General features: G+C 43.4%; 1 protein-coding gene across 8 annotated transcripts in view; it reads right to left on the bottom strand.

The window, feature by feature from the left end:
- The window catches only part of flnc (filamin C), a 183,008-nt gene extending 155,911 nt beyond the window's left edge, over positions 1 to 27,097 (bottom strand). For all 8 annotated transcript variants that reach the window (XM_062983398.1, XM_062983402.1, XM_062983399.1 and 5 more), the window contains exons 1-2: positions 26,823 to 27,097; positions 23,179 to 23,549 (exon numbers count right to left, since the gene is read on the bottom strand). In XM_062983398.1, the coding sequence (XP_062839468.1) occupies positions 23,179 to 23,536 (358 nt within the window). In that variant the 5' untranslated portion in view covers positions 23,537 to 23,549; positions 26,823 to 27,097. The remainder of the gene's footprint in view (positions 1 to 23,178; positions 23,550 to 26,822) is intronic.
- Between the last annotated feature and the right edge of the window lie 525 nt (positions 27,098 to 27,622).

The raw sequence follows: 27,622 nt of genomic DNA, 5'->3' as shown, positions 1-27,622 counted from the left end.
GATGTTTAATAGGCTTTTCCTTAATCCTTCCTTATTATCCAACATATTCGCTTATCCAACATTCTGCTGGCCCGTTTATGTTGGATAAGTGAGACTCTACTGTATTATTATTTTATTATGACACAGCAAACAAGATAGATATGCTGGATTTCGTATCACAAAATCACAAGTCGAACACTTCCCAAGTGTCTAGGACTGTGTGATGTATTTTCAGATGATGCGCATAGATCCCAGCAGGGTGGCCTTTTGCAGTTGGCAGATTGATTTTGTCAATGTCTATTGTTTCCAAATGCCGGCTGAGATCTTTTGGCACGGCACCCAGTGTGCCCATCACCACCGGGACCACCTGCACTGGTTGTTATTATTATTATTGACACAACGACGTTGTATGACACAGCAAACAAGATAGACATGCTGGATTTCGTATCACAAAATCACAAGTCAAACACTTCCCAAGTGTCTAGGACTGTGTGATGTATTTTCGGATGATGCGCGCAGATCCCAGCAGGGTGGCCTTTTGCAGTTGGCAGATCGTGATTTTGTCGATGTCTATTGTTTCCAAATGCCGGCTGAGATCTTTTGGCACGGCACCCAGTGTGCCCATCACCACCGGGACCACCTGCACTGGTTTCTGCCAGAGTCTTTGGAGTTCAGTCTTGAGGTCCTGAGAGCGGCTGAGTTTTTCCTGTTGTTTTTCGTTAATGCGACTGTCACCTGGGATGGCGACATCAATGATCCAAACCTTTTTCTTTTCCACAACTGTGATGTCTGGTGTGTTGTGTTCCAGAACTTTGTCAGTCTGGATTCGGAAGTCTCACAGTATCTTTGCGTGCTCATTTTCCAATACTATTGCGGGTTTGTGATCCCACCAGTTCTTTACTGCTGGGAGGTGGTACAGTTCCAATGAATCATTTCGGCCACAGAGTTGTGCCTCTGTTTGTAGTCTGTCTGTGCAATTTTCTTACAGAAGCTGAGGATATGATCCATGGTTTCGTCTGCTTCCTTGCACAGTCTGCATTTTGGGTCATCAGCTGATTTTTCGATCTTGGCCTTAATTGCCTTTGTTCTGATGTCTTGCTCCTGGGCTGCAAGGATCAGGCCTTCTGTCTCCTTCTTCAGGGTCCCATTCGTGAGCCAGAGCCAGGTCTTCTCCTTATCAGCTTTTCCTTCAATTTTGTCAAGGAACTTTCCATGCAATGTTTTGTTGTGCCAGCTGTCAGCTCTAGTTTGTAGTGCGGTTTTCTTGTACTAATTCTTTGTCTGCTGTGTTTTGAGGAGTTTCTGATTTTTGACTTCAATCAAAGCAGGTTCTTCACTTTGCTTGACATCTTCTGCCAGGGCATGTTCTTCTTCTTTGACTGCTTGTTTTACTTGTAAGAGTCCTCTGCCCCCTGATCTTCTAGGCAGATATAGCCGGTCAACATCACTGCGAGGGTTATTATTATTATTATTATTATTATTATTATTATTATTATTACTGACTGACCTTCTGCGCAGGGTTCCATACTTCGCACTTTAACAACACAACCGTTCAATGCTAAGGCTTCCCCGTCTGAGCAGGGTTCCATACTTTGCATTTTAACATCACAACCGTTCAATGCTAAGGCTTCCCCGTCTGCGCAGGGTTCCATACTTTGCACTTTAACAACACAACCGTTCAATGCTAAGGCTTCCCCGTCTGCGCAGGGTTCCATACTTCGCACTTTAACAACACAACCGTTCAATGCTAAGGCGTCCCCGTCTGCGCAGGGTTCCATACTTTGCACTTTAACAACACAACCGTTCAATGCTAAGGCGTCCCCGTCTGCGCAGGGTTCCATACTTTGCACTTTAACAACACAACCGTTCAATGCTAAGGCTTCCCCGTCTGCGCAGGGTTCCATACTTTGCATTTTAACATCACAACCGTTCAATGCTAAGGCTTCCCCGTCTGCGCAGGGTTCCATACTTTGCACTTTAACAACACAACCGTTCAATGCTAAGGCTTCCCCGTCTGCGCAGGGTTCCATACTTTGCACTTTAACAACACAACCGTTCAATGCTAAGGCTTCCCCGTCTGCGCAGGGTTCCATACTTTGCATTTTAACATCACAACCGTTCAATGCTAAGGCTTCCCCGTCTGCGCAGGGTTCCATACTTTGCACTTTAACAACACAACCGTTCAATGCTAAGGCTTCCCCGTCTGCGCAGGGTTCCATACTTCGCACTTTAACAACACAACCGTTCAATGCTAAGGCGTCCCCGTCTGCGCAGGGTTCCATACTTTGCACTTTAACAACACAACCGTTCAATGCTAAGGCTTCCCCGTCTGCGCAGGGTTCCATACTTTGCACTTTAACAACACAACCGTTCAATGCTAAGGCTTCCCCGTCTGCGCAGGGTTCCATACTTCGTACTTTAACAACACAACCGTTCAATGCTAAGGCTTCCCCGTCTGCGCAGGGTTCCATACTTTGCACTTTAACAACACAACCGTTCAATGCTAAGGCTTCCCCGTCTGCGCAGGGTTCCATACTTCACACTTTAACAACACAACCGTTCAATGCTAAGGCGTCCCCGTCTGCGCAGGGTTCCATACTTTGCACTTTAACATCACAACCGTTCAATGCTAAGGCTTCCCCATCTGCGCAGGGTTCCATACTTTGCACTTTAACAACACAACCGTTCAATGCTAAGGCTTCCCCGTCTGCGCAGGGTTCCATACTTTGCATTTTAACATCACAACCGTTCAATGCTAAGGCTTCCCCGTCTGCGCAGGGTTCCATACTTTGCACTTTAACAACACAACCGTTCAATGCTAAGGCGTCCCCGTCTGCGCAGGGTTCCATACTTCGTACTTTAACAACACAACCGTTCAATGCTAAGGCTTCCCCGTCTGCGCAGGGTTCCATACTTCGCACTTTAACAACACAACCGTTCAATGCTAAGGCGTCCCCGTCTGCGCAGGGTTCCATACTTTGCACTTTAACAACACAACCGTTCAATGCTAAGGCTTCCCCGTCTGCGCAGGGTTCCATACTTCGTACTTTAACAACACAACCGTTCAATGCTAAGGCTTCCCCGTCTGCGCAGGGTTCCATACTTTGCACTTTAACATCACAACCGTTCAATGCTAAGGCTTCCCCGTCTGCGCAGGGTTCCATACTTTGCACTTTAACAACACAACCGTTCAATGCTAAGGCTTCCCCGTCTGCGCAGGGTTCCATACTTTGCACTTTAACAACACAACCGTTCAATGCTAAGGCTTCCCCGTCTGCGCAGGGTTCCATACTTTGCATTTTAACATCACAACCGTTCAATGCTAAGGCTTCCCCGTCTGCGCAGGGTTCCATACTTTGCACTTTAACAACACAACCGTTCAATGCTAAGGCTTCCCCGTCTGCGCAGGGTTCCATACTTTGCACTTTAACATCACAACCGTTCAATGCTAAGGCTTCCCCGTCTGCGCAGGGTTCCATACTTTGCACTTTAACAACACAACCATTCAATGCTAAGGCTTCCCCGTCTGCGCAGGGTTCCATACTTTGCACTTTAACAACACAACCGTTCAATGCTAAGGCTTCCCCGTCTGCGCAGGGTTCCATACTTTGCATTTTAACATCACAACCGTTCAATGCTAAGGCTTCCCCGTCTGCGCAGGGTTCCATACTTTGCACTTTAACAACACAACCGTTCAATGCTAAGGCTTCCCCGTCTGAGCAGGGTTCCATACTTTGCACTTTAACAACACAACCGTTCAATGCTAAGGCTTCCCCGTCTGCACAGGGTTCCATACTTCGCCCTTTAACAACACAACCGTTCAATGCTAAGGCTTCCCCGTCTGAGCAGGGTTCCATACTTCGCCCTTTAACAACACAACCGTTCAATGCTAAGGCTTCCCCGTCTGCACAGGGTTCCATACTTCGCCCTTTAACAACACAACCGTTCAATGCTAAGGCTTCCCCGTCTGAGCAGGGTTCCATACTTCGCACTTTAACAACACAACCGTTCAATGCTAAGGCTTCCCCGTCTGAGCAGGGTTCCATACTTTGCATTTTAACATCACAACCGTTCAATGCTAAGGCTTCCCCGTCTGCGCAGGGTTCCATACTTTGCACTTTAACAACACAACCGTTCAATGCTAAGGCTTCCCCGTCTGCGCAGGGTTCCATACTTCGCACTTTAACAACACAACCGTTCAATGCTAAGGCGTCCCCGTCTGCGCAGGGTTCCATACTTTGCACTTTAACAACACAACCGTTCAATGCTAAGGCGTCCCCGTCTGCGCAGGGTTCCATACTTTGCACTTTAACAACACAACCGTTCAATGCTAAGGCTTCCCCGTCTGCGCAGGGTTCCATACTTTGCACTTTAACAACACAACCGTTCAATGCTAAGGCTTCCCCGTCTGCGCAGGGTTCCATACTTCGCACTTTAACAACACAACCGTTCAATGCTAAGGCTTCCCCGTCTGCGCAGGGTTCCATACTTTGCACTTTAACAACACAACCGTTCAATGCTAAGGCTTCCCCGTCTGCGCAGGGTTCCATACTTCGCACTTTAACAACACAACCGTTCAATGCTAAGGCTTCCCCGTCTGCGCAGGGTTCCATACTTTGCACTTTAACAACACAACCGTTCAATGCTAAGGCTTCCCCGTCTGCACAGGGTTCCATACTTCGCACTTTAACAACACAACCGTTCAATGCTAAGGCTTCCCCGTCTGAGCAGGGTTCCATACTTCTCACTTTAACAACACAACCGTTCAATGCTAAGGCTTCCCCGTCTGCGCAGGGTTCCATACTTTGCACTTTAACAACACTACCGTTCAATGCTAAGGCTTCCTGCCAAATGGAACTGTAGAGGAGAGTCTACTGAACAAGGCAAAATCTGCCGCAGACCAGGACCGCCCTCTGTTGAGGAGTTACGAAGGTGGAGGCATTACTTTTCATTCAACCCTCGCACTGTGTAGTATTTCGGAAATGCTCAATCTGTACCAAAGCAGAGCGAAGGTTCCTGCCCATGACTCCCCAACTTGTCCACATTGGCATTATTATTACTATCATCATCATCATGAACAACAACAACAATTTCCCACTTTCCTCTCGTAAGATGAGACTCAAAGCAGTCATTCCACTCAGACCATGATGGATAGATGGATGGAGCTCCCATCAACAGCTGAAGCTCAAAAAGGGTCCGAGCGGAGATTCTTCGAATTGCAGAAATGCTATTTTTTCATCCGGACACCTTTCCCGCTGCTTATGTCCCAGGCTTTCTGGAAGGCCAGCATCCCAGGCCTGCTGCACAACAATGTGCCAACAATGTGCCAAAAATGGAACATCCCTGGCACAGCAAATGCTCTGATCCTCAAGGCAAACCGTGACAACGATGGGACACTAGACACAATACCCTATATCAAAGGGTTGTTGTGTCTCTTCCGGGCTGTCTGGCCATGTTCCAGAAGCATTCTCTCCTGACGTTTCGCCCACATCTATGGCAGGCATCCTCAGAGGTTGTGAGGTCTGTGAGAAACTAGGCAAGTCAGGTTTATATATCTGTGGAAGTTCCTGGATGTGGGGAAGAACTCTTCTCTCTTGGAGGCCAGTGTGGATGTTGTAATTAATCACCTTTGTTAGCATTAAATGTCCTTCCTGGCCTCACATCCTGGTCTGGGGTAATCCTTTGTTCAGAGTCGTTAGCTGCCCCTGATTGATTCCTGTCTGGAATTCTTCTGTTTTCAGAGTGCTGCTTCTTATTTACTGTTCTGATTTTGGAGAAACTAAGCAAGGAAGGTTAATATAGATATATGGAAAGTCCAGGGTGGGAGGAAGAACTCTTTGTCAGTTGGAGGCCAGTGTGAACGTTGCAGTTGATCGCCCTAATTAGCATTGAAAAGCTTCATCTCCTGGCCTTTCCTACCTGAGGGCATCCTTTGTTCAGAGTCATTAGCTGCCCCTGTCTGGAACTCCTCTGTTTGCAGAGTGTTGCTTCTTATTTACTGTTCTGATTTTTGAGTTTTTTTTAATACTGGTAGCCAGATTTTCATGGTTTCCTCCTTTCTGTTGAAGTTGTCCACATGCTTCTTGTGGATTTCAATGGCTTCTCTGTGTAGTCTGACATGATCGTTGTTGGAACTTCCACAGAGATATAAATAGAGTTTAAATAACAAAAGTATATAATTGCAATATATAACTGTATTTAATAAATCAAAAACTATTTGCTACCATTATTTCCATGTACAACAATCTATGGTGCCTCTTGCAATTTCCACGCTGATTTCTCTCTATTGTAGTTTCAATGTAGTCACGAATAATGAATAATATAATAGTAATAATATAATAATATACTACAATAATAATAGAATGATTATACAGTAGAGTCTCACTTATCCAACACTCGCTTATCCAAGGTTCTGGATTATCCGACGCATTTTTGTAGTCAATGTTTTCAATACATCGTGATATTTTGGTGCTAAATTCGTAAATAAAGTAATTACAACATAGCATTAATGCATAATGAACTACTTTTTCTGTCAAATTTGTTGTCTAACATGATGTTTTGGTGCTTAATTTGTAAAATCATAACCTAATCTGATGTTTAATAGGCTTTTCCTTAATCCCTCCTTATTATCCAAGATATTCGCTTATCCAAGCTTCTGCCAGCCCGTTTAGCTTGGATAAGTGAGACTCTACTGTATCTGTGGAAGTTCCTGGGTGGAGGGAAGAACTCTTCTCTGTTGGAAGCCAGTGTAAATGTTGTAATTAATCGCCTTCATTAGCATTAAATAGCCTTGCTAGCCTCACATCCTGGCCTGGGGGAATCATTTGTTCAGAGTCGTTAGCTGCCCCTGATTGAATCCTGTCTGGAATTCTTCTGCTTTCAGAGTGCTGCTCCTTCTTATTTCTTATTTACTGTTCTGATTTTTGAGTTTTTTAATACTGGCAGCCAGATTTTGTTCATTTTCATGGTTTCCTCCTTTCTGTTGAAGTTGTCCACATGCTTGTTTATTTTTCAATGGTTTCTCTGTGTAGTCTGACGTGATAATTGTTGGAACTTCCACAGATATATACATAAACCTTCCTTGCTTAGTTTCTCCATACCTCACAACCTCTGAGGATGCCTGCCATAGATCTGGGTGAAACGTCAGGAGAGAATGCTTCTGGAACATGGCCAGGCAGCCCGGAAAACACACAACCACGCTGTGATTCCAGACATGAAAGCCTTCGACAACACAGAACATCAGGAAGAGAGGCAACAGTGTGGCAAAAACGGGGCGCACCAGGTCCTGGCACATCAAATCCTCAAAGCAAACCACAACAACCACTGATACTACTTAAGACTGCACAGCAAAATGTTCTTCAGACACAGCAGCGTAAAAAGCCAAGACTCTGGGGGTTGGGGCTCATCTCCATTTCTAAGCCGAAGAGCCGGCATTGTCCACAGACACCTCCAAGGTGATGTGACCACGGGCATGACTGCATGGAGCGCTGTTACCTTCCCGCCGGAGCGGTACCTATTGATCTACTCACATTTGCATGTTTTTGAACTGCTAGGTTGGCAGAAGCTGGGGCTAACAGCGGGTGCTCATTCCGCTCCCGGAATTTGAACCTGGGACCTTTTGGTCCGCAAGTTCAGCAGCTCAGCGCTTTAACACACTGTGCCGCCGGGGTTCCTGGCATTACATTTTGCTTGTTCAATCATCAAGTTTCAACCAATTCCCACCCTGGACATTATTATTCCACAGGTATATAAACCCCACTTGCTTAGTTTCCAATAGACCTCACAACCTTTGAGGATGCCTGCCATAGATGTGGGCGAAATGTCAGGAGAGAATGCTTCTGGAACATGAACAACTCACAGTAACCTAATGAAAGCCTTTGACAACCCAATTCAACATAGTTTGTGCCACAGAGACAAAGTTTCTGGAGCGGAACAACTATTTCCAAAGTCAGGACCGCACAATGAGACAAAGGAGAACACTTGTGAGTCAGCTCAAGCTTCCGGATCCGTGGGTCGGCCCCTTGGCCTATTATGGGATGGGGAGGCCCGGCCCGGCTCTCCTTCCTTCCTTCCTTCCTCTGTTGCCGGGAGAAGAATCCATGACCAAAGATAGACAATGAAGCACAACGGGCTTTGCAGGGGAGCTGTGGCATCCCTGGAATCCGGCACAGGAAAGCCACGTCCCCACTTGCTATATATATATATATATGAGTCTGCCTGTGTGTATATACCGGGGTGTTTATTTGCACACACAAAAACACAACCGAGACACAACCTGTCCAAGGAACCCATTCGTTGGACATCAGGAAATAGCAGTCCTTACCTTTGGACACCTTTCCGTAATAATAATAATAATAATAATAATAATAATAATAATAATAATAATATGCCTCAAGTACCACCTCCCAGCAGCAAAGAACTGGTGGGATCACAAACCTGCAAAAGTCTTGGAAAATGAGCACGCAAAGATACTGTGGGACTTCTGAATCCAGACTGACAAAGTTCTGGAACACAACACACCAGACATCACAGTTGTGGAAAAGAAAAAGGTTTGGATCATTGATGTTGCCATCCCAGGTGACAGTCGCATTGACGAAAAACAACAGGAAAAACTCAGCTGCTATCAGGACCTCAAGATTGAACTGCAAAGACTCTGGCAGAAACCAGTGCAGGTGGTCCCGGTGGTGGTAGGCACACTGGGTGCCGTGCCAAAAGATCTCAGCCGGCATTTGGAAACAATAGACATTGACAAAATCACCATCTGCCAACTGCAAAAGGCCACCCTACTGGGATCTGCACACATCATCAGAAAATACATCACACAGTCCTAGACACTTGGGAAGTGTTCGACTTGTGGTTTTGCGAAACGAAATCCAGCATATCGATCTTGTTTGCTGTGCCATACAACGTCGTTGTGTTGATGATAATAATAATAATAATAATAATAATAATACATTTATTTATATCCCGCCTCCATCTCCCCCGAAGGGGACTCGGGGCGGCTTACAGCAAAATCAAAATACAAGCAATGATAAAATATGAAACATCAAAGGACAACAACAAAAACCAATAGGAAAATATACACAATAGACGAAATCCTTCTATAGAACTGTAACATTAGAAAGGGCCACCTAAAGGTCATCTAGTCCAGCCCCTTGCCTTGTTGCTGGCACACCTTTGCACAAAAACACAACTGAGACACAACCTGTCCAAGGAACCCATTAGTTGGACATCAGGAAATAGCAGTCCTTACCTTTGGACACCTTTCCGTTTCCTTACATAGAACTCTAGCATTAGAAAGGGCCACTTAAAGGTCATCTAGTCCACCCCTTGCCTTGTTGCTGGGACACCTTTGCACAAAAATACAATCAAGACACAACCTGTCCAAGGAACCCATTCACTGGACATCAGGAAATAGCAGTCCTTAGCTTTGGACACCTTTCCATTTCCTTACATAGAATTATAGCATTCGAAAGGGCCACTTAAAGGTCATCTAGTCCAGCCCCTTGCCTTGTTGCTAGGACAGCTTTGCACAAAACTACGAGAGTCCATTCGTTCTAATGTCATCAACCGTCTTGGAATTTCCATTTACCTATCTGTATTTCCTTTCTATGGGATTTGTAGTTTTCCAAAGGAACTGTAGCATTAGAAAGGGCCACTTAAAGGTCATCTAGTCCAGCCCCTTGCCTTGTTGCTGGAACAACTTTGCACAAAACTAGGAGAGTCCGTTCTTCTTAATGTCATCAGCTATCTTGGAATTTGCATTTACCTAGCCATACTTCCTTTCTATGGGATTTGTAGTTTTCCAAAGGAACTGTAGCATTAGAAAGGGCCACTTAAAGGTCATCTAGTCCAGCCCCTTGCCTTGTTGCTGGAACAACTTTGCACAAAACTAGGAGAGTCCGTTCTTCTTAATGTCATCAGCTATCTTGGAATTTGCATTTACCTAGCCATACTTCCTTTCTATGGGATTTGTAGTTTTCCAAAGGAACTGTAGCATTAGAAAGGGACACCTAAAGGTCATCTAGTCCAGCCCCTTGCCTTGTTTCTGGCACAACTTTGCACAAAACTAGGAGAGTCCGTTCATCTTAAAGTCATCAGCTATCTTGGAATTTGCATTTACCTATCTGTATTTCCCTTCTATGGGATTTGTAGTTTTCCAAAGGAACTGTAGCATTAGAAAGGGACACCTAAAGGTCATCTAGTCCAGCCCCTTGCCTTGTTGCTGGAACAACTTTGCACAAAACTAGGAGAGTCTGTTCATCTTAAAGTCATCAACCGTCTTGGAATTTGCATTTACCTATCCGTACTTCCCTTCTATGGGATTTGTAGTTGCCCGAACTACTTGGAACTCTCTGCCTAATGCCACCCCGGACTACAAATCCCAGGATTCCACAGGATGCAACTATGGATGGCAGTTAAAGTGGAATCTAAGCAATATAACTGTATGAGTTGGTGATAAATCCATAGTGCATCTACATGGTGGAACTAATGCAGTTTGGCACCACTTGAGCAGCCCTGGCTCCATGCTAGGGGATCCTGGGAGTTGTAGTTTCAGGACTCTTTGGCAGAGAAGGCGAAAGACTTGTCAAACAAACCGCAACTTCCACGATTCCATAGCAATGAGCCAAAGCGGTGAAAGTGGTGCCAAACAGCATCCGTTCCGCAGTGTAGATGCGCCGCAGTGTAGATGTGGCACAAAACTTTAAACGCGCTCCTCTAGTTCATCCGAAAGAGACAAAAAGGGGCCCAAGTGGTATTTTTTCCCTCTCCTCCTCTTCCTTCTCTCCGAAACCCTCTCGCTCTTTGCTCAGACCCACCAGGGACCCAAAATCAGTTCCAGATTTCCCCGATTTCGCCTTTGCAGCTGTTGCAACGCTCAACATCTGTGCGCCCATAAACAAGCCTTTGCATCGACACCCTCGAATGAATGCCGTTTGGAACTGTGGCGGCCCACTGCGACGGGATGCTGGGATTTGTAGTTTTGCAATGTCCTCTCTTTGGTCAAGCAGTTCTGATGCCTCACCAAACTACAACTCCTCGGAGGACTGACCTTGTTAAACTACCGTATATACTCGAGTATAAGCCGAGTTTTTCAGCTCTCTTTTTAGGACTGAAAAAGCCCGCCTCGGCTTATACTCGGGTGAGGGTCCTGGTTGGCTTATATTCGGGTAGGCTTATATTTGAGTATATATGGTACATTTATTATTTTTCTCTATTATTATTATTGGTATTACAGTAGAGTCTCACTTATCCAAGCCTCGCTTATCCAAGCTTCTGGATAATCCAAGCCATTTTTGTAGTCAATGTTTTCAATATATCGTGATATTTTGGTGCTAAATTCGTAAATACAGTAATTACAACAAAACTTCACTGCGTATTGAACTACTTTTTCTATCAAATTTGTTGTATAACCTGATGTTTTGGTGCTTCATTTGTAAAATCATAACCTAATTTGATGTTTAATAGGCTTTTCCTTAATTCCTCCTTATTATCCAAGATATTCGCTTATCCAAGCTTCTGCCGGCCCGTTTAACTTGGATAAGTGAGACTCTACTGCATTAGATTTATTTTACTCTATTTTTATCATTATTAATACATTTATCATTTCACTCTGATCTTATTATTGTTATTACATTTATTATTTTACTCTATTTATTATGACATTTACTATTTTACTGTATTTATTATTATTATTATTAATTTATTATTATTATCAGCATTATTTAACCTTCTCCATCACATCATCATCATCATCATCATCATCATTATTAGTCTAATTGGCATTATTATTTAGCCTTGTCCATCACATTATTATTATTATTATCATCATCATCATCATCATCATCATTAGTTTTTTATTATTATCAGCATTATTATGTAACCTTGTCCATCACATTATTATTATTATCATCATCATCATCATGTCCATTATTATTGAACCTTCTTCATCACATTATCATCATCATCATCATCATTAGTTTATTATCATCATTACCCCCATTATTACTGAGCCTTCTCCATAAAATTTTTATTATTAATAGTTTATTATTATTGGTGTTATTGAGCCTTCTTCATCTTATTTTCATCATCATCATCATCATCATCATCATCATTATTGACACAATGACATAGTCTGACACAGCAAACAAGATAGATATGCTGGATATTATTATTATTATTATTATTATTATTATTATTATTATTATTATTATTATATTGATCTCTTAAACAAGACTCAAAGCCAAAGTTATATCACTATGATTTCACTTGGACCAACATTATTATTATTATTATTATTGACACAATGACATAGTCTGACACAGCAAACAAGATAGATATGCTGGATATTATTATTATTATCATTATTATTATTATTATTATTATTACTCTCTTAAACAAGACTCAGAGCCAAAGTTATATCACTATGATTTCACTTGGACTAACATTATTATTATTATTATTATTATTATTATTATTATTATTAACAAAATGACATAGTCTGACACAGCAAACAAGATAGATATGCTGGATATTATTATTATTATTATTATTATTATTATTATTATTATTATTATCTTAAACAAGACTCAAAGCCAAAGTTATATCACTATGATTTCACTTGGACCAACATGGTTTGTAGTCTGGAAAGGCAGAAGAGTTCTAAGAACCTCCGGAAACTACAAATCCGTTTTGCAAACAAAAGGCAAGTATAACCTGTCAATGCAAATTCCAAGACCTTTGGAAAGAATAAATTCACCTTTTCTATTTTATTTTAATTTTTTTGCATTGGATTCCTGCAAGGCAAAGGGGATGGACTAGATGACCTTTAGGTACCCCTTCTGATGCTACAGTCCTGGGTTAAAAACAGGGGAAAGTGTCCAAATTTGTCAAAGTTTAATGACTCGGTATTTGTTTTTTGGAGCAAGAACTGAACAACATCTGCCATGCCATTTGGCCGCTTTTCGAACACGCTTCTTGTTTCTTTTGAGTTCAAGGCCTCCTCGCCTTGGAAGAATCAGATCTGGACAACGAGGAGGAAAATCTGTTTTCGTTACAAGCCTGGAAAATAAGGGAAAAGCCTACGTGTCTCTCCAAAACCAGATTCTTAGGTTTGGCTGGACCAGGCACGGGCAAACTTGGGCCCTCCAGGTGTTTTGGACTACAACTCCCACAATTCCTAACCGCCTACCGGCGGTTAGGAATTGTGGGAGTTGTAGTCCAAAACACCTGGAGGGCCCAAGTTTGCCCGTGCCTGGTCCAGCCAAACCTAAGAATCCGGTTGATTTGCTCATCTGGATTATATAGTTATAGTTTTCCAAGGTCATGAGCTTTCAATGGTTGCCTCGCCAAACTACAACTCCCAGGATCCCATAGCATTCAGACAGCCATGGAATTATAATTTTCCAAGGTCATGAGCTTTCTCCGGTTGCCTGGCCAAACTACAACTCCCAGGATCCCATAGAATTCAGCTGTGACAACTCTAAGCTGCGAGAGCACTGGGAACCAGACACGGAGGCACAAACCCCATATCCTCTTCAGTCTGATCCATAATGGCTGCGGGGTCATGATTCGAGGGTCTCTGAGACATCACATCAGCGAAGGCAGTTCAAGAACAGCCATGGAGTTATAGTTTTCCAAGGTCATGAGCTTTCTCCGGTTGCCTGGCCAAACTACAAATCCCGGGATCCCATAACATTCAGCTAAGGCAGTTCAAGAACAGCCATGGAGTTATAGTTTTCCAAGGTCATGAGCTTTCTCAAGTTGTCTTGCCAAATAAACAAACGTAGAAGGGCGCAATCTGTGCTTGGACTTAATTATTCTCCCAAATATTTATTCAGGATGACGGGCGGGGATGGCTCTGGCACCGAGTGAGACGCGTGACCTCTTCGCCTCTCACTTCTTCCTTCTTGTTGCATCTCTGCCTACTGTTTTCTTTCCTCTTCGAGATCAGCATGGGCCAACTTGGGCCCTCCAGGGGTTTTGGACTACAACTCCCACAATTCCTAACAGCCTGGGTGGGAGACCGCCAATAAATATTGCCGGCTCCATTTGGGAGGAAAACACTATAGGTCATAAATGTCATTTCCTAATTGGTTCTGTCATAAAAACTAAGCTGCGAAAACTTTGTCCGTGTGCTCTTTCAATGCACATCCCATTGAGTCTCAACCAATCTATATATATAAATGAGTGATGGCATCAAGGCGACCAACAAAACAACAAAACTACAGGCCCCCCAACCTCGAAATTTGACAACACAACCCATCATCCACGCCTTTAGGTTGATGCAACAAAAAGAAAAGAAAAATAAAGTCCTAATTAGAGGGAAAGGAATAATTGTTTTTAGCCAATTGCTGCCAGTTAGAGGACTAATCTCTGCCCACTTGGTCTCTTAGCAACCAACTCAGCCCAGGGGACAGGCAGACTTAGCCTCAGCCTGTTCCACAGATTATCTAATTTGCACTGGATTATATGGCAGTGTAGACTCAAGGCCCTTCCACACAGCTATATAACCCATTTATAATCTTATATTATCTGCGTTGCACTGGATTATCTGGACTCCACACTGCCATATAATCCACTTCAGTGTGCATTTTATACAGCTGTGAAAAAGGGGCCTCATATAATCCAGTTCTAAGCAGATAATATAAGATTATAAATATAATATGTAATAATTACTGTGATATAGAATCATAGAATCATAGAATCGTAGAGTTGGAAGAGACCTCATGGGCCATCCAGTCCAACCCACTGCCAAGAAGCAGGAAATCACATTCAAAGCAATTAATAATAATACAGAACAATATAATCTCTAAAATCAGGACAATAAATAAAGAGCAACACTCTGAAAGTATAAGCCACAGCAACGCGTGGCCGGGCAAAGCTCGCCTATATATATAAAAATGTAGTATGAGTTTTCCCATGGAGTAAACAACAAAACCACTGAACCAAATCACACCAAATTTGGCCACAAAAGGCATAGTCATCCATTCGGTGTCTTTCAATTAAAAAACCTAGAAAAATAAAAGTCCAAATTACAGAGGATGAGAAAGAGCCATTGTCCCCGGCTGCCAGTCAGAAGGGTAGGCCCCGCCCCCTTTAGGCCCTGTCCCCTACATGTCATAGCAACCCCCTCAGCCACAATGCCTATAAAATACAGGAAATAACATATACTAACATATACTAACTACCACCAATTCCTCAATACTTTATTTCCCATACCACCACACTTTGCCACAGCAATACGTGGCTGGGGACAGCTAGTTCAACATAGTTTCTGGCAACAAAACAAAGTTTCTGGAGCAGGACAACTACTTTCAAAGTAAGGACTGCACAATTAAACAGGAAATAACACTTTCAAACCAGGAACAGAACATTTTCCAAATTTTGTTACCTAATGTGATTGGTTACCATAAGTCAACAGGTGACTCGAAGGCACATAGATGCAAGGCCTGGCCACCTTCCTTTCCCCAAATAATGCAACAGACTAGAACTCCCAAAGCATCAGGAAAGGGCCCTTTTGGGACTGCCATTCCCAGAATCCCCCAGAACAGGGCGCAAGATGCAATGGTGCAGACCTTTGCTACATCTGCAAGGGTTGAATGAAAAGTAATGCCTCCACCTTCGTTACTTGTTTGGTTTGGATGGGAATATTTTAATAAATCAAACGCAGAAGTAATCCTTAGAATGTGCTCCTTAACGCCCACTATTCACTTTCCCACATCATCACCAGACAATTGGATACATTTCTGCCAACGATGAACAAGTTTTCTGAAGCCGTCACGGAAGAAGTCGACACTCTGTTTCCGCAACCAGCGTCTCACAGGACCCATGGTGCACAGATCTTCCGAGAGCCAAGCAAAGCAATAATGTGACCCACACGTTCTTGTGAAATGCTGATTATGCTTTAAATTTCTCTCGCTCGTCCTGAATCAATCTGTCAACCTTTTGCTTGTGAAACTCAGTGGTTGCTGTCACAGGACGTCCAACCCTTTGTTTGTCACGCAAGTCAGATGTTCCCACCTCAACATCTTTAAACTCACTCGCCCAACGACGCACAAGACTCTCATCAACACAATCCCCATAAACCGCTTGCATTCTCTGAGGAATCTCCTTTGGGGTGACACCTTCTGCTCTCAAGAATTCAGTGACTGCATGTTGCTTAAGTCACATTGACCGACCGTCTGCACAGGGTTCCAGACTTCACACTTCAACAACACAACCGTTCAATGCTAAGGCTTCCCCGTCTGCGCAGGGTTCCATACTTTGCACTTTAACAACACAACCGTTCAATGCTAAGGCTTCCCCGTCTGCGCAGGGTTCCATACTTCGCCCTTTAACAACACAACCGTTCAATGCTAAGGCTTCCCCGTCTGCACAGGGTTCCAGACTTCGCACTTTAACAACACAACCGTTCAATGCTAAGGTTTCCCCGTCTGCGCAGGGTTCCATACTTCGCCCTTTAACAACACAACCGTTCAATGCTAAGGTTTCCCCGTCTGCGCAGAGTTCCATACTTCGCCCTTTAACAACACAACCGTTCAATGCTAAGGCTTCCCGTCTGCGCATGGTTCCATACTTCGCGCTTTAACAACACAACCGTTCAATGATAAGGCTTCCCCGTCTGCGCAGGGTTCCATACTTCGCCCTTTAACAACACAACCGTTCAATGCTAAGGCTTCCCCGTCTGCGCAGGGTTCCATACTTCGCCCTTTAACAACACAACCGTTCAATGCTAAGGCTTCCCCGTCTGCGCAGGGTTCCATACTTCGCACGTTAACAACACAACCGTTCAATGCTAAGGCTTCCCCGTCTGCGCATGGTTCCATACTTCGCGCTTTAACAACACAACCGTTCAATGCTAAGGCTTCCCGTCTGCGCATGGTTCCATACTTCGCACTTTAACAACACAACCGTTCAATGCTAAGGCTTCCCACCAAATGGAACTGTAGAGGAGAGTCTGCTGAACAAGCCAGGACCTGCCGCAGACCAGGACTGCCATCTGTTGAGGAGTTACGAAGGCGGAGGCATTACCTTTCATTCAACCCTCATATCTCCGAGCCAAGCAGGACTCTTTCCAACCAACTCAGTGAACAGGCCTCCCGTCCGGAGCTATTTTAAAGCCTGCGTTCTCAAGGGCCGACCACGCCACAGCTGTTGGAATCTGCACCGTCGTGTCATACATTTCAGCCATGACTAAGAAGTGTTCGGTGTAACCGGGGAAGCTGGCGCGACATCAGAGTCCCAAAGGAATGTGCCATTTGTCCGGGGAGAGAAGAAGGCTTCGCGGGGAGCATCTACATGGTTGAATCAATGCAGTTCAACCCCATTTCCATGGCTGGAATAGACTTTTAAATGCTATGGAATCCTATGGCTTGGTGAGGCACCAGCATTCTTTGACAGAGGAGTCGAAAGACCTTGCAAAACTACAATACACATCATTCCATAGCATTGAGTCCTTTACTTAACATGAGGTCAAACTGCATTTATTAGAACGAGGCCCTACACTGCCATATAAAATGCACATTATCTGCTTTGAACTGGATCATATGGCAGTGTGGACTCATATAATCCAGTTCAAAGCAAGTAATATGGATTACTGTATATACTCGAGTATAAGCCTAGTTTTTCAGCCCTTTTTTTAAGACTCAGGCGAGGGACCTGGTTGGCTTATATTTGGGTCAGCTTATACTTGAGAATATATGGTACATTTATCATTTTTCTCTATTATAATTGGTATTATTACATTTATTATTTTTCTCTATTATTGTTGCTACTATTACATTTATTTTACTCTATTATTATCATTATTATTATTAATACATTTATTATTTCATTCTGATCTTCTTAATATTATTGCATTTATTATTTTACTCTATTTATTATTACATGTATTATTTTCCTGTATTTATTATTATTATTATTATTATTATTATTATTACATGTATTAAGCCTATTAAACATCAAATTAGGTTATGATTTTACAAATTAAGCACCAGAACATCATGTTATACAACAAATTTGGCAGAAAAAGTAGTTCAGTACGCAGTAATGCTATGTAGTAATTACTGTATTTACGAATTTAGCACCAAAACATCATGATATATTGAAAACATTGACTACAAAAATGCGTTGGATAATCCAGAACGTTGGATAAGTGAGTGTTGGATAAGTGAGACTCTACTGTATCATTATTATTATTATTATTATTATAATTATTATTATTATTATTATTATTTATTATCATTTATTATTTCACTCTGATTTTATTATTACATTTACTATTTTACTCTATTTATTATTACATGTATTCTTTTCCTGTATTCATTATTATTATTATTACATGTATCATTTTACTCTATTATTATATTTATTATTGTACTCTATTATTGTTGCTACTATTACATTTATTTTACTCTATTTTTATTATCATTATTAATAATACATTTATTATTTCACTCTGATCTTATTATTATTATTACATTTATTATTTAACTCTATTTATTATTACATGTAATATTTTCCTGTATTTATTATTATTATTACATTTATTATTTTACTCTATTATTATATTTATTATTGTACTCTATTATTGTTGCTACTATTACATTTATTTTACTCTATTTTATTATCATTATTATTATTACATTTATTATTTCACTCTGATATTATTATTATTATTATTATTATTATTGCATTTATTATTTAACTCTATTTATTATTACTTGTATTATTTTCCTGTATTTATTATTATTATTACATGTATTATTTTACTCTATTATTATTAAAAGGATACATAAGCACATTTACATTGAAGAAGATGAGAATCATGATTTGATCAGAGTTGGACAGTCTTACCTTAAGTTTGAGCTTTATGTAAATATTCAAAAACATTTAACCTACTGAGGCCTCAATTCATGTAATTTGATTGGTATCTATTTTTATTTCTGAAATTTACCACCTTCGGCTTATACTGGAGTCAATGTTTTCACAGTTTTTTTTTTGTGGTAAAATTAGGTGCCTCGGCTTATATTCGGGTCGTCTTATACTCGAGTATATACAGTAATTGCTTTGATAATCTGGATTATATGGCAGCAAGGAAGGGGCTTGAGATATTATTTCGAGATATTGTCATAGGGCCCATCTACACTTCCATGTAACATCCAGATTAACTGCTTTGAACTGGATTATATGGCAATGTAGACTAGTATAATCCAGTTCAAATCAGATAGTCTGGATTTTATATGGGTCCAAAGAATTCCAAAGTTTTCCTACTTATTCGTGGTGGCCTCTCACTTTCCAAGGGGAAAATAGTTCCCATAAAACCCAGGAAAATATCCTTTAATCTACTCCACATAAACCAAGTCTATGCCCTGGATTAATAAATGATTTATTTGTCATGAATGGGATCCTGGGATTTGTAGTTCGCTTGGGTTTGTGCCATTGTTTATCAGAACGCTCTAGTGCTCTTTCCAGAATTACAGTTTCTAAAATACTTTGAGAAAAAGGGCTGAGTGAGAAATGACTCCAGAAGGGTGTTTTGAACCCTGACGAAACTACACATCCCAATAATCCAGAGGATGCAGTTATTACAAGTAAAACGATATGAAAATGACATAACCAGGCAATATAGAAACACCCTAGCAGGGCATTTTGGCCAAACTATAAATCCCAAGGTCCTATTGAAGGGCACTAGAATAGTTAAAGCGATATTACATTAATACCCAAAAGGTCCAAATCCAAACTACAAATTCCAAGTCCAACATGCCAACCTCCATTCTCGTCCAAACTACAAATCCCCAACATTACCAGAATGGAACTGGTTAATGGAATAGTTAAAGCAATATTACATTAATACCCAAAAGGTCCAAGTCCAAACTACAAATCCCAAGTCCAACATACCAACCTCCATTCTCATCCAAACTACAAATCCCCAACATTACCCGAATGGAACTGGTTAATGGAATAGTTAAAGCAATATTACATTAATACCCAAAAGGTCCAAGTCCAAACTACAAATCCCAAGTCCAACATACCAACCTCCATTCTCGTCCAAACTACAAATCCCCAACATTACCAGAATGGAACTGGTTAATGGAATAGTTAAAGCAATATTACATTAATACCCAAAAGGTCCAAGTCCAAACTACAAATCCCAAGTCCAACATACCAACCTCCTTTCTCGTTCAAACTACAAATCCCCAACTTTACCCGAATGGAACTGGTTAATGGAATAGTTAAAGCAATATTACATTAATACCCAAAAGGTCCAAGTCCAAACTACAAATCCCAAGTCCAACATACCAACCTCCATTCTCGTTCAAACTACAAATCCCCAACATTACCCAAATGGAACTGGTTAATGGAATAGTTAAAGCAATATTACATTAATACCCAAAAGGTCCAAGTCCAAACTACAAAGCCCAACATGCCAACCTCCTTTCTCGTTCAAACTACAAATCCCCAACATTACCCAAATGGAACTGGTTAATGGAATAGTAAAAGCAATATTACATTAATACCCAAAAGGTCCAAATCCAAACTACAAATTCCAAGTCCAACATGCCAACCTCCATTTTCATCCAAACTACAAATCCCCAACATTACCAGAATGGAACTGGTTAATGGAATAGTAAAAGCAATATTACATTAATACCCAAAAGGTCCAAGTCCAAACTACAAATTCCAAGTCCAACATGCCAACCTCCATTTTCATCCAAACTACAAATCCCCAACATTACCAGAATGGAACTGGTTAATGGAATAGTAAAAGCAATATTACATTAATACCCAAAAGGTCCAAGTCCAAACTACAAAGTCCAAGTCCAACATGCCAACCTCCATTTTCATCCAAACTACAAATCCCCAACATTACCAGAATGGAACTGGTTAATGGAATAGTAAAAGCAATATTACATTAATACCCAAAAGGTCCAAGTCCAAACTACAAAGTCCAAGTCCAACATACCAACCTCCATTCTCGTCCAAACTACAAATCCCCAACATTACCAGAATGGAACTGGTTAATGGAATAGTAAAAGCAATATTACGTTAATACCCAAAAGGTCCAAATCCAAACTACATTGCCCATGTCCAACCTACCAACCTCCATTCTCGTCCAAACTACAAATCCCCAACTTTACCAGAATTGAACTGTCAAAGAGATATCAGATTGGCACACCCATGCGGTGCAGAGACTGCCCCCAAACTACAAATCCCATCAGGAAACCGGGAGAGTGAAAGCAGTATAACGATCCTAGAATATTGCAAAAATAAAATCAATATATTCTACAAAGTACGCATACACTCAACGGATCAATGGTGAGCCAAAGCCCTCGTCATCCACAATCACACTACACAATTATCACACTACGATTCTCCTTAACTCCACCTCATGGAAGCCTGGGATTTGTAGTTTCATGAGATGCTGAAGCACATTTGTTTGAGTCCCAAACTACAAATCCCAGGATTCCATTGGATGGCAGAATGGTAGTTAAAGAAATACCACGGTGCTATACCACTATAATATACTTGGACACTACGTAATCATCGCAGTATGATTCTGCTTGAGCTGCCTTGGTTCCATCTCATGTGATCCTGGGATTTGCAGTTTCACAAGATGTTGCAACACAGCTGGCTCTAAGCTATAGATCCCAGGACTCCATAGGAATTAAATATGGCCGTTCAAATGGAATCACAGCGCTATTGCGCTGTATGTGCACAACACGATTATCGCACTATGATTTCAGTGGAGTTGCCTTGGTTCCATCCCATGGAATCCTGGGATTTGCAGTTTCACAAGATGTTGCAACACAGCTGGCTCTAAGCTATAAAGCCCAGGACTCCATAGGAATTAAATATGGCCGTTCAAATGGAATCACAGCGCTATTGCGCTGTATGTGCACAACACGATTATCGCGCTATGATTTCAGTGGTGGTGCCTTGGTTCCATCCCATGGAAACCTGGGATTTGTAGTTTCATAAGGATTAGGACACAGCTGGCTGTGACTCCTGTGCTACAAATCACAGGACTCCAAGGTGTGGAAGCATAGTAGTGAAAACGGAATCGCAGCGTTATAGCACATTTGCACTCCACAACTGTCACATTAGGATTCCACTTGAGTTGCCTTGACTCTACCACATAGAATTCTGGGATTTGAAGTTTCACACAATGTTGGCGCACAAATGTCTCTAACTTCTAAACTACAAATCCCAATTGAATTGTTATGATTCAGTGCAGAGTCTTGTAGGATGCAAAAGCAGAATTTCAGTGCGATAACAAATTATCGCACTGCACAATTATCGCACCCTTGAGTTGCCTTGACTCCACCAAATCGAATGATGAGATGTGTAGTTTCACACAATGTTGGTGCACAGATGTCTCTAACTCCTAAACTACAAATCCCAATTGAACTGTTCAATGCAGGATCCCGTAGGACGGGAGCATGGCAGCAAAAGCAGAATTTCAGTGCGATAACAAATTATCGCACTGCACAATTATCGCACCCTTGAGTTGCCTTGACTCCACCAAATCGAATGATGAGATGTGTAGTTTCACACAATGTTGGTGCACAGATGTCTCTAACTCCTAAACTACAAATCCCAATTGAACTGTTCAATGCAGGATCCCGTAGGACGGGAGCATGGCAGTGAAAACAGAATTTCAATGCGATAACAAATTATTGCACTGCACAATTATCGCACTGTGATTCCACTTGAGTTGCCTTGAGTCCACCACATCGAATGATGGGATTTGTAGTTTCACACAATGTTGGCACACAGATGTCTATAACTTCTAAACTACAAATCCCAATTGAATTATTATGATTCAGTGCAGAGTCTTGTAGGATGCAAAAGCAGAATTTCAGTGCGATAACAAATTATCGCACTGCACAATTATCACACTGTGATTCCACTTGAGCTGCCTTGGCTCTAAGCCACAGAATTCTGGGATTTGAAGTTTCACACAATGTTGGTACACAGATGTCTCTAACTTCTAAACTACAAATCCCAATTGAATTGTCATGGTTCAATGCAAGGTTCTATAGGACAGGATGATGGCCATGAAAGCAGAATCTCAGTGCGATAGTGAGAGACTTCTAGACTATCAATCCCAGAACTCAACAGGACAGAAGTGTGGCAATGAAGGTGGGATTGCAGTGTGGTAGCGCCAGCGCATATGTGGGCACCCAGACTCACCGATGGAGACCAGCTTGATGTGCTCCCGGTCCAGGAACTCGAGGGCCACGGAGACGTTCTCCAGCTTCATCTGGCGGAAGTTGGGCCGGGCGTGGTACTTGCGGTACATCTTCTTCTGGCTCAGCACCTCGAGGAGCCCAATGAGCTTCAGCCCGTCGCTCAGGTCCTTCTGGAGATCACCGATGCGCTTGTTGACGCACTTGAGGTGCTCGTTGCACCAGCGGGTGAAGGTGTTCTGCTGGATCTTCTTCCAGGGAGCGTCCTCAGCCAGGTCCTTCTCGGTGGCCGGCATCTCGTCCTGCTCCTCGCCCGAGCCGTAGGCCGCCGGGGACTGGTCATAGTAGCTGTTGCTGTTCATGGTGGTGGGGAATCTAGGTGGACAAGAAAGAGACACCAAACAGGTCAGAAGGAGCAGAAATTGACCGGGTCACAGGAATCCAAACAAGGAGTGGAATCAACCTGCTCAACAGATGGAAAGTAACTACAGTTGAAACCAATCAGCTCAGCAGAGGCCGAACAGGACTGGTTGAAAAGAAGGAGTCCAGAGGATGGGCGAAAGTGACCAGCTCAGAAGACTCTGAAATGGACTGGACCAGACTGAGCAGCTCAGAAGAAGCTGAAATCTATCCACTCCCAGAGATGAATTGACCAACTCAGCCTCAATGGACCAGTCCAGAGGATCAGAAGACACCGAGATGGATCAGCTCAAAGGATAGAAACTGACTGGCTTGAATGACAAGTGGCCTTGACCAGCTCAGATACTGAAAGTGACCAGCGTAGAGGAGAGAAACTGACCGGTCCAAAGGATTTCACCAGCTCAGAGAAGACTGAAATCTGTCCACTCCCAGAGAAAAGAAATGGCTGGATGAATTGCCCAACTCGGACTCAACTGACCAATACAGAGGATCAGAAATTGACCAGCTCAGAACACACTGAAATTGATCAGCTCAAAGAATAGAATCTGACTGGTCTGAATAACAAGTGGCTTTGACCAACTCAGATACTGAAAGTGACCAGCTTAGAGGAGAGAAACTGACTGGTCAAGGCTGAAATCTCTCTGCTCCCAGAGAAGAGAAATGGGTGGGTGAATTGACCAACTTAGACTCAGTTGACCAGTCCAGAGGATCAGAAACTGACCAGTCTGAATGACAAGTGGCATTGACCAACTGAGATACTGAAAGTGACCAGCTTAGAGGAGAGAAACTGACCAGTCCAAACAATTTCACCAGCTCAGAGGAGACTGAAATCTCTCCGCTCCCAGAGAAGAGAAATGGGTGGATGAATGGACCAAGTATGACTCAAATGACCAGTCCAGAAATCGACCAGCTCAGAAGACACCAAAATAGATCAGCTCAAAGGATAACAACTGACTGGTATGAGTGACAAGTAGCCTTGACCAACTCAGATACTGAAAGTGACCAGCTCAGAGGAGAGAAACTGACCGGTGGAGGCTGAAATCTCTCCACTCCCAGAGAAGAGAAATGGGTGGGTGAATTGACCAACTCACACTCAGTTGACCAGTCCAGAAAATCACAAATCAAGCAGCTCAGAAAACACCGAAATGGATCAGCTTAAAGGATAGAAACTGACCGGTCTGAATGGCAAGTTGCCTTGACCAACTCAGATACTGAAAGTGACCAGCTTAGAGGAGAGAAACTGACCGGCCCAAAGGATTTCACCAGCTCAGAGGAGACTGAAATCTCTCCGCTCCCAGAGAAGAGAAAAGGGTGGATAAATGGACCAACTCTGACTCAAATGACCAGTCCAGAAATCGACCAGCTCAGAAGACACCAAAATGGATCAGCTCAAAGGATAATAACTGACTGGTCTGAATGACAAGTGGCCTTGACCAACTCAGATACTGAAAGTGACCAGCTTAGAGGAGAGAAACTGACTGGTCCAAAGGATTTCACCAGCTCAGAGGAGACTGAATGTCCATTCCCAGAGAAAAGAAATGGGTGGATGAATTGCCCAACTCGGACTCAACTGACCAGTCCAGAAACTGTCCAGCTCAGAAGACACCGAAATGGATCAGCTTAAAGCATAGAAACTGACCGGTCTGAATGACAAGTGGCCTTGACCAACTCAGATACTGAAAGTGACCAGTTTAGAGGAGAGAAACTGACCAATCTCTCCGCTCCCAGAGAAGAGAAATGGGTGGGTGAATTGACCAACTCGCACTCAGTTGACCAGTCCAGAGGATCTGAAATTGACCAGCTCAGAAGACACCGAAATGGATCAGCTTAAAGGATAGAAACTGATTGGTCTGAATGGCAAGTTGCCTTGACCAACTCAGATACTGAAAGTGGCCAGCTTAGAGGAGAGAAACTGACCGGTCCAAAGGATTTCACCAGCTCAGAGGAGACTGAAATCTGTTCACGCCCAGAGAAGAGAAATGGGTGGGTGAACTGACCAACTCACACTCAGTTGACCAGTCCAGAAAATCACAAATCAACCAGCTCAGAAGACACCAAAATGGATCAGCTCAAAGGATAGAAACTGACTGGTCTGAGGGATTTCTCTAGCTCAGAAGAGGCTGAAATTTGTTCATGCCCAGAGAAGAGAAATGGGTGGATGAATTGACCAACTCGGACTCAACTGACCAGTCCAGAAACTGACCAGCTCAGAAGACACCGAAATGGATCAGCTTAAAGCATAGAAACTGACCAGTCTGAATGACAAGTGGCCTTGACCAGCTCAGATACTGAAAGTGACCAGCTTAGAGGAGAGAAACTGACCGGTGGAGGCTGAAATCTGTCCACTCCCAGAGAAGAGAAATGGGTGGGTGAATTGACCAACTCACACTCAGTTGACCAGTCCAGAAAATCACAAATCAACCAGCTCAGAAGACACTGAAATGGATCAGCTTAAAGGATAGAAACTGACTGGTCTGATTGGCAAGTTGCCTTGACCAACTCAGATACTGAAAGTGACCAGCTTAGAGGAGAGAAACTGACCGGCCCAAAGGATTTCACCAGCTCAGAGGAGACTGAAATCTGTTCACGCCCAGAGAAGAGAAATGGGTGGGTGAACTGACCAAGTATGACTCAAATGACCAGTCCAGAAATCGACCAGCTCAGAAGACACCAAAATAGATCAGCTCAAAGGATAACAACTGACTGGTCTGAGTGACAAGTAGCCTTGACCAACTCAGATACTGAAAGTGACCAGCTCAGAGGAGAGAAACTGACCGGTGGAGGCTGAAATCTCTCCGCTCCCAGAGAAGAGAAATGGGTGGGTGAATTGACCAACTCACACTCAGTTGACCAGTCCAGAAAATCACAAATCAAGCAGCTCTGAAGACACCGAAATGGATCAGCTTAAAGCATAGAAACTGACTGGTCTGATTGGCAAGTTGCCTTGACCAACTCAGATACTGAAAGTGGCCAGCTTAGAGGAGAGAAACTGACCAATCTCTCCGCTCCCAGAGAAGAGAAATGGGTGGCTGAATGGACCAAGTCTGACTCAGTTGACCAGTCCAGAAATCGATACTGAAAGACAGAAACGGACCGGTCCGAAGCTCAGAAGATGCTGGAAGTGACCCCTCCTCGCTCGCTCGCGGACGGAGGGAGGGGCTGTCCCTGTCCGTCCACGGAGCCCAAATCCTGGGAGGGAAGTTGGCGAAGTCGAGGAGAGAAACTCACCAGAGGAAGGAAGGAAGGAAGGAAGGAAGAGAAGGAAGGAGGAGGAGGAGGAGGCGGAAAAGGGTCTCCCACTTTTCGCTGGTTTCCTGGTCGCAGGGAAAGCGCTCCAAGGGGGCGAGAAAGTCCAGAAAGAGGCGCGGAGATAAGGCAGGAACACGCGTGGGATCCTGGAGCGGGTGGAGGAGCCTTCTCTTCGGAAGGCGCGTTTCTTCTCCTGCGTCCGAGGCCGGGAGGAGCCGAGCGGGGAAGCGATGCGCCCAGAGAGTGTCCCTCGGAGGGGCAGGAGGGGCTTTTCTAGGCGCCCCCTCCCCTCCTGGCCCCTCCCCTCCCCTCCCTCCCTCCACGTCAGGGCCCAGGACTCCCAGGAATGCCTCCGCTCTGACCATATACAACGAAGCCGGGAAGCAGCAGCCGCGCCGGCCTTGGCACCCAACCCACACCCCCCACGCCCCCCTCCAACCCGGCCCCCCAGATAGCCACGCCACGCCGGATTGGGCGCCCGGGTGGGCCCAGAGTGCCCATTGGATGGGGCTACGTGGAGACCCCCCCCCTTACTCCCTCCTCCTTCCCTCCATCCCCAAGAGTCCGTCTCCAACTTTGCTCCAACTTTGCTCCAACTTTGCGCGCCCCTCGCCGCACTCAGGGGCTATTTTTAAGCCATTCCCGTGGCCACAAAAGAGCGGGGTTGTTGCATGTTTTCCGGGCTGTCTGGCCATGTCCTAGAAGCATTCTCTCCTGACGTTCCGCCCACATCTATGGCAGGCATCCTCAGAGGTTGTGAGGTATATGGAGAAACTAAG

The sequence above is a fragment of the Anolis carolinensis genome, chromosome 5, assembly GCF_035594765.1.
Source record: "Anolis carolinensis isolate JA03-04 chromosome 5, rAnoCar3.1.pri, whole genome shotgun sequence".
Classification (NCBI taxonomy): Eukaryota; Metazoa; Chordata; class Lepidosauria; order Squamata; family Dactyloidae; genus Anolis; species Anolis carolinensis.
The sequence above is the reverse complement of the archived record's forward strand: the minus strand, read 5'-3'. Positions and strand labels throughout refer to the sequence as shown.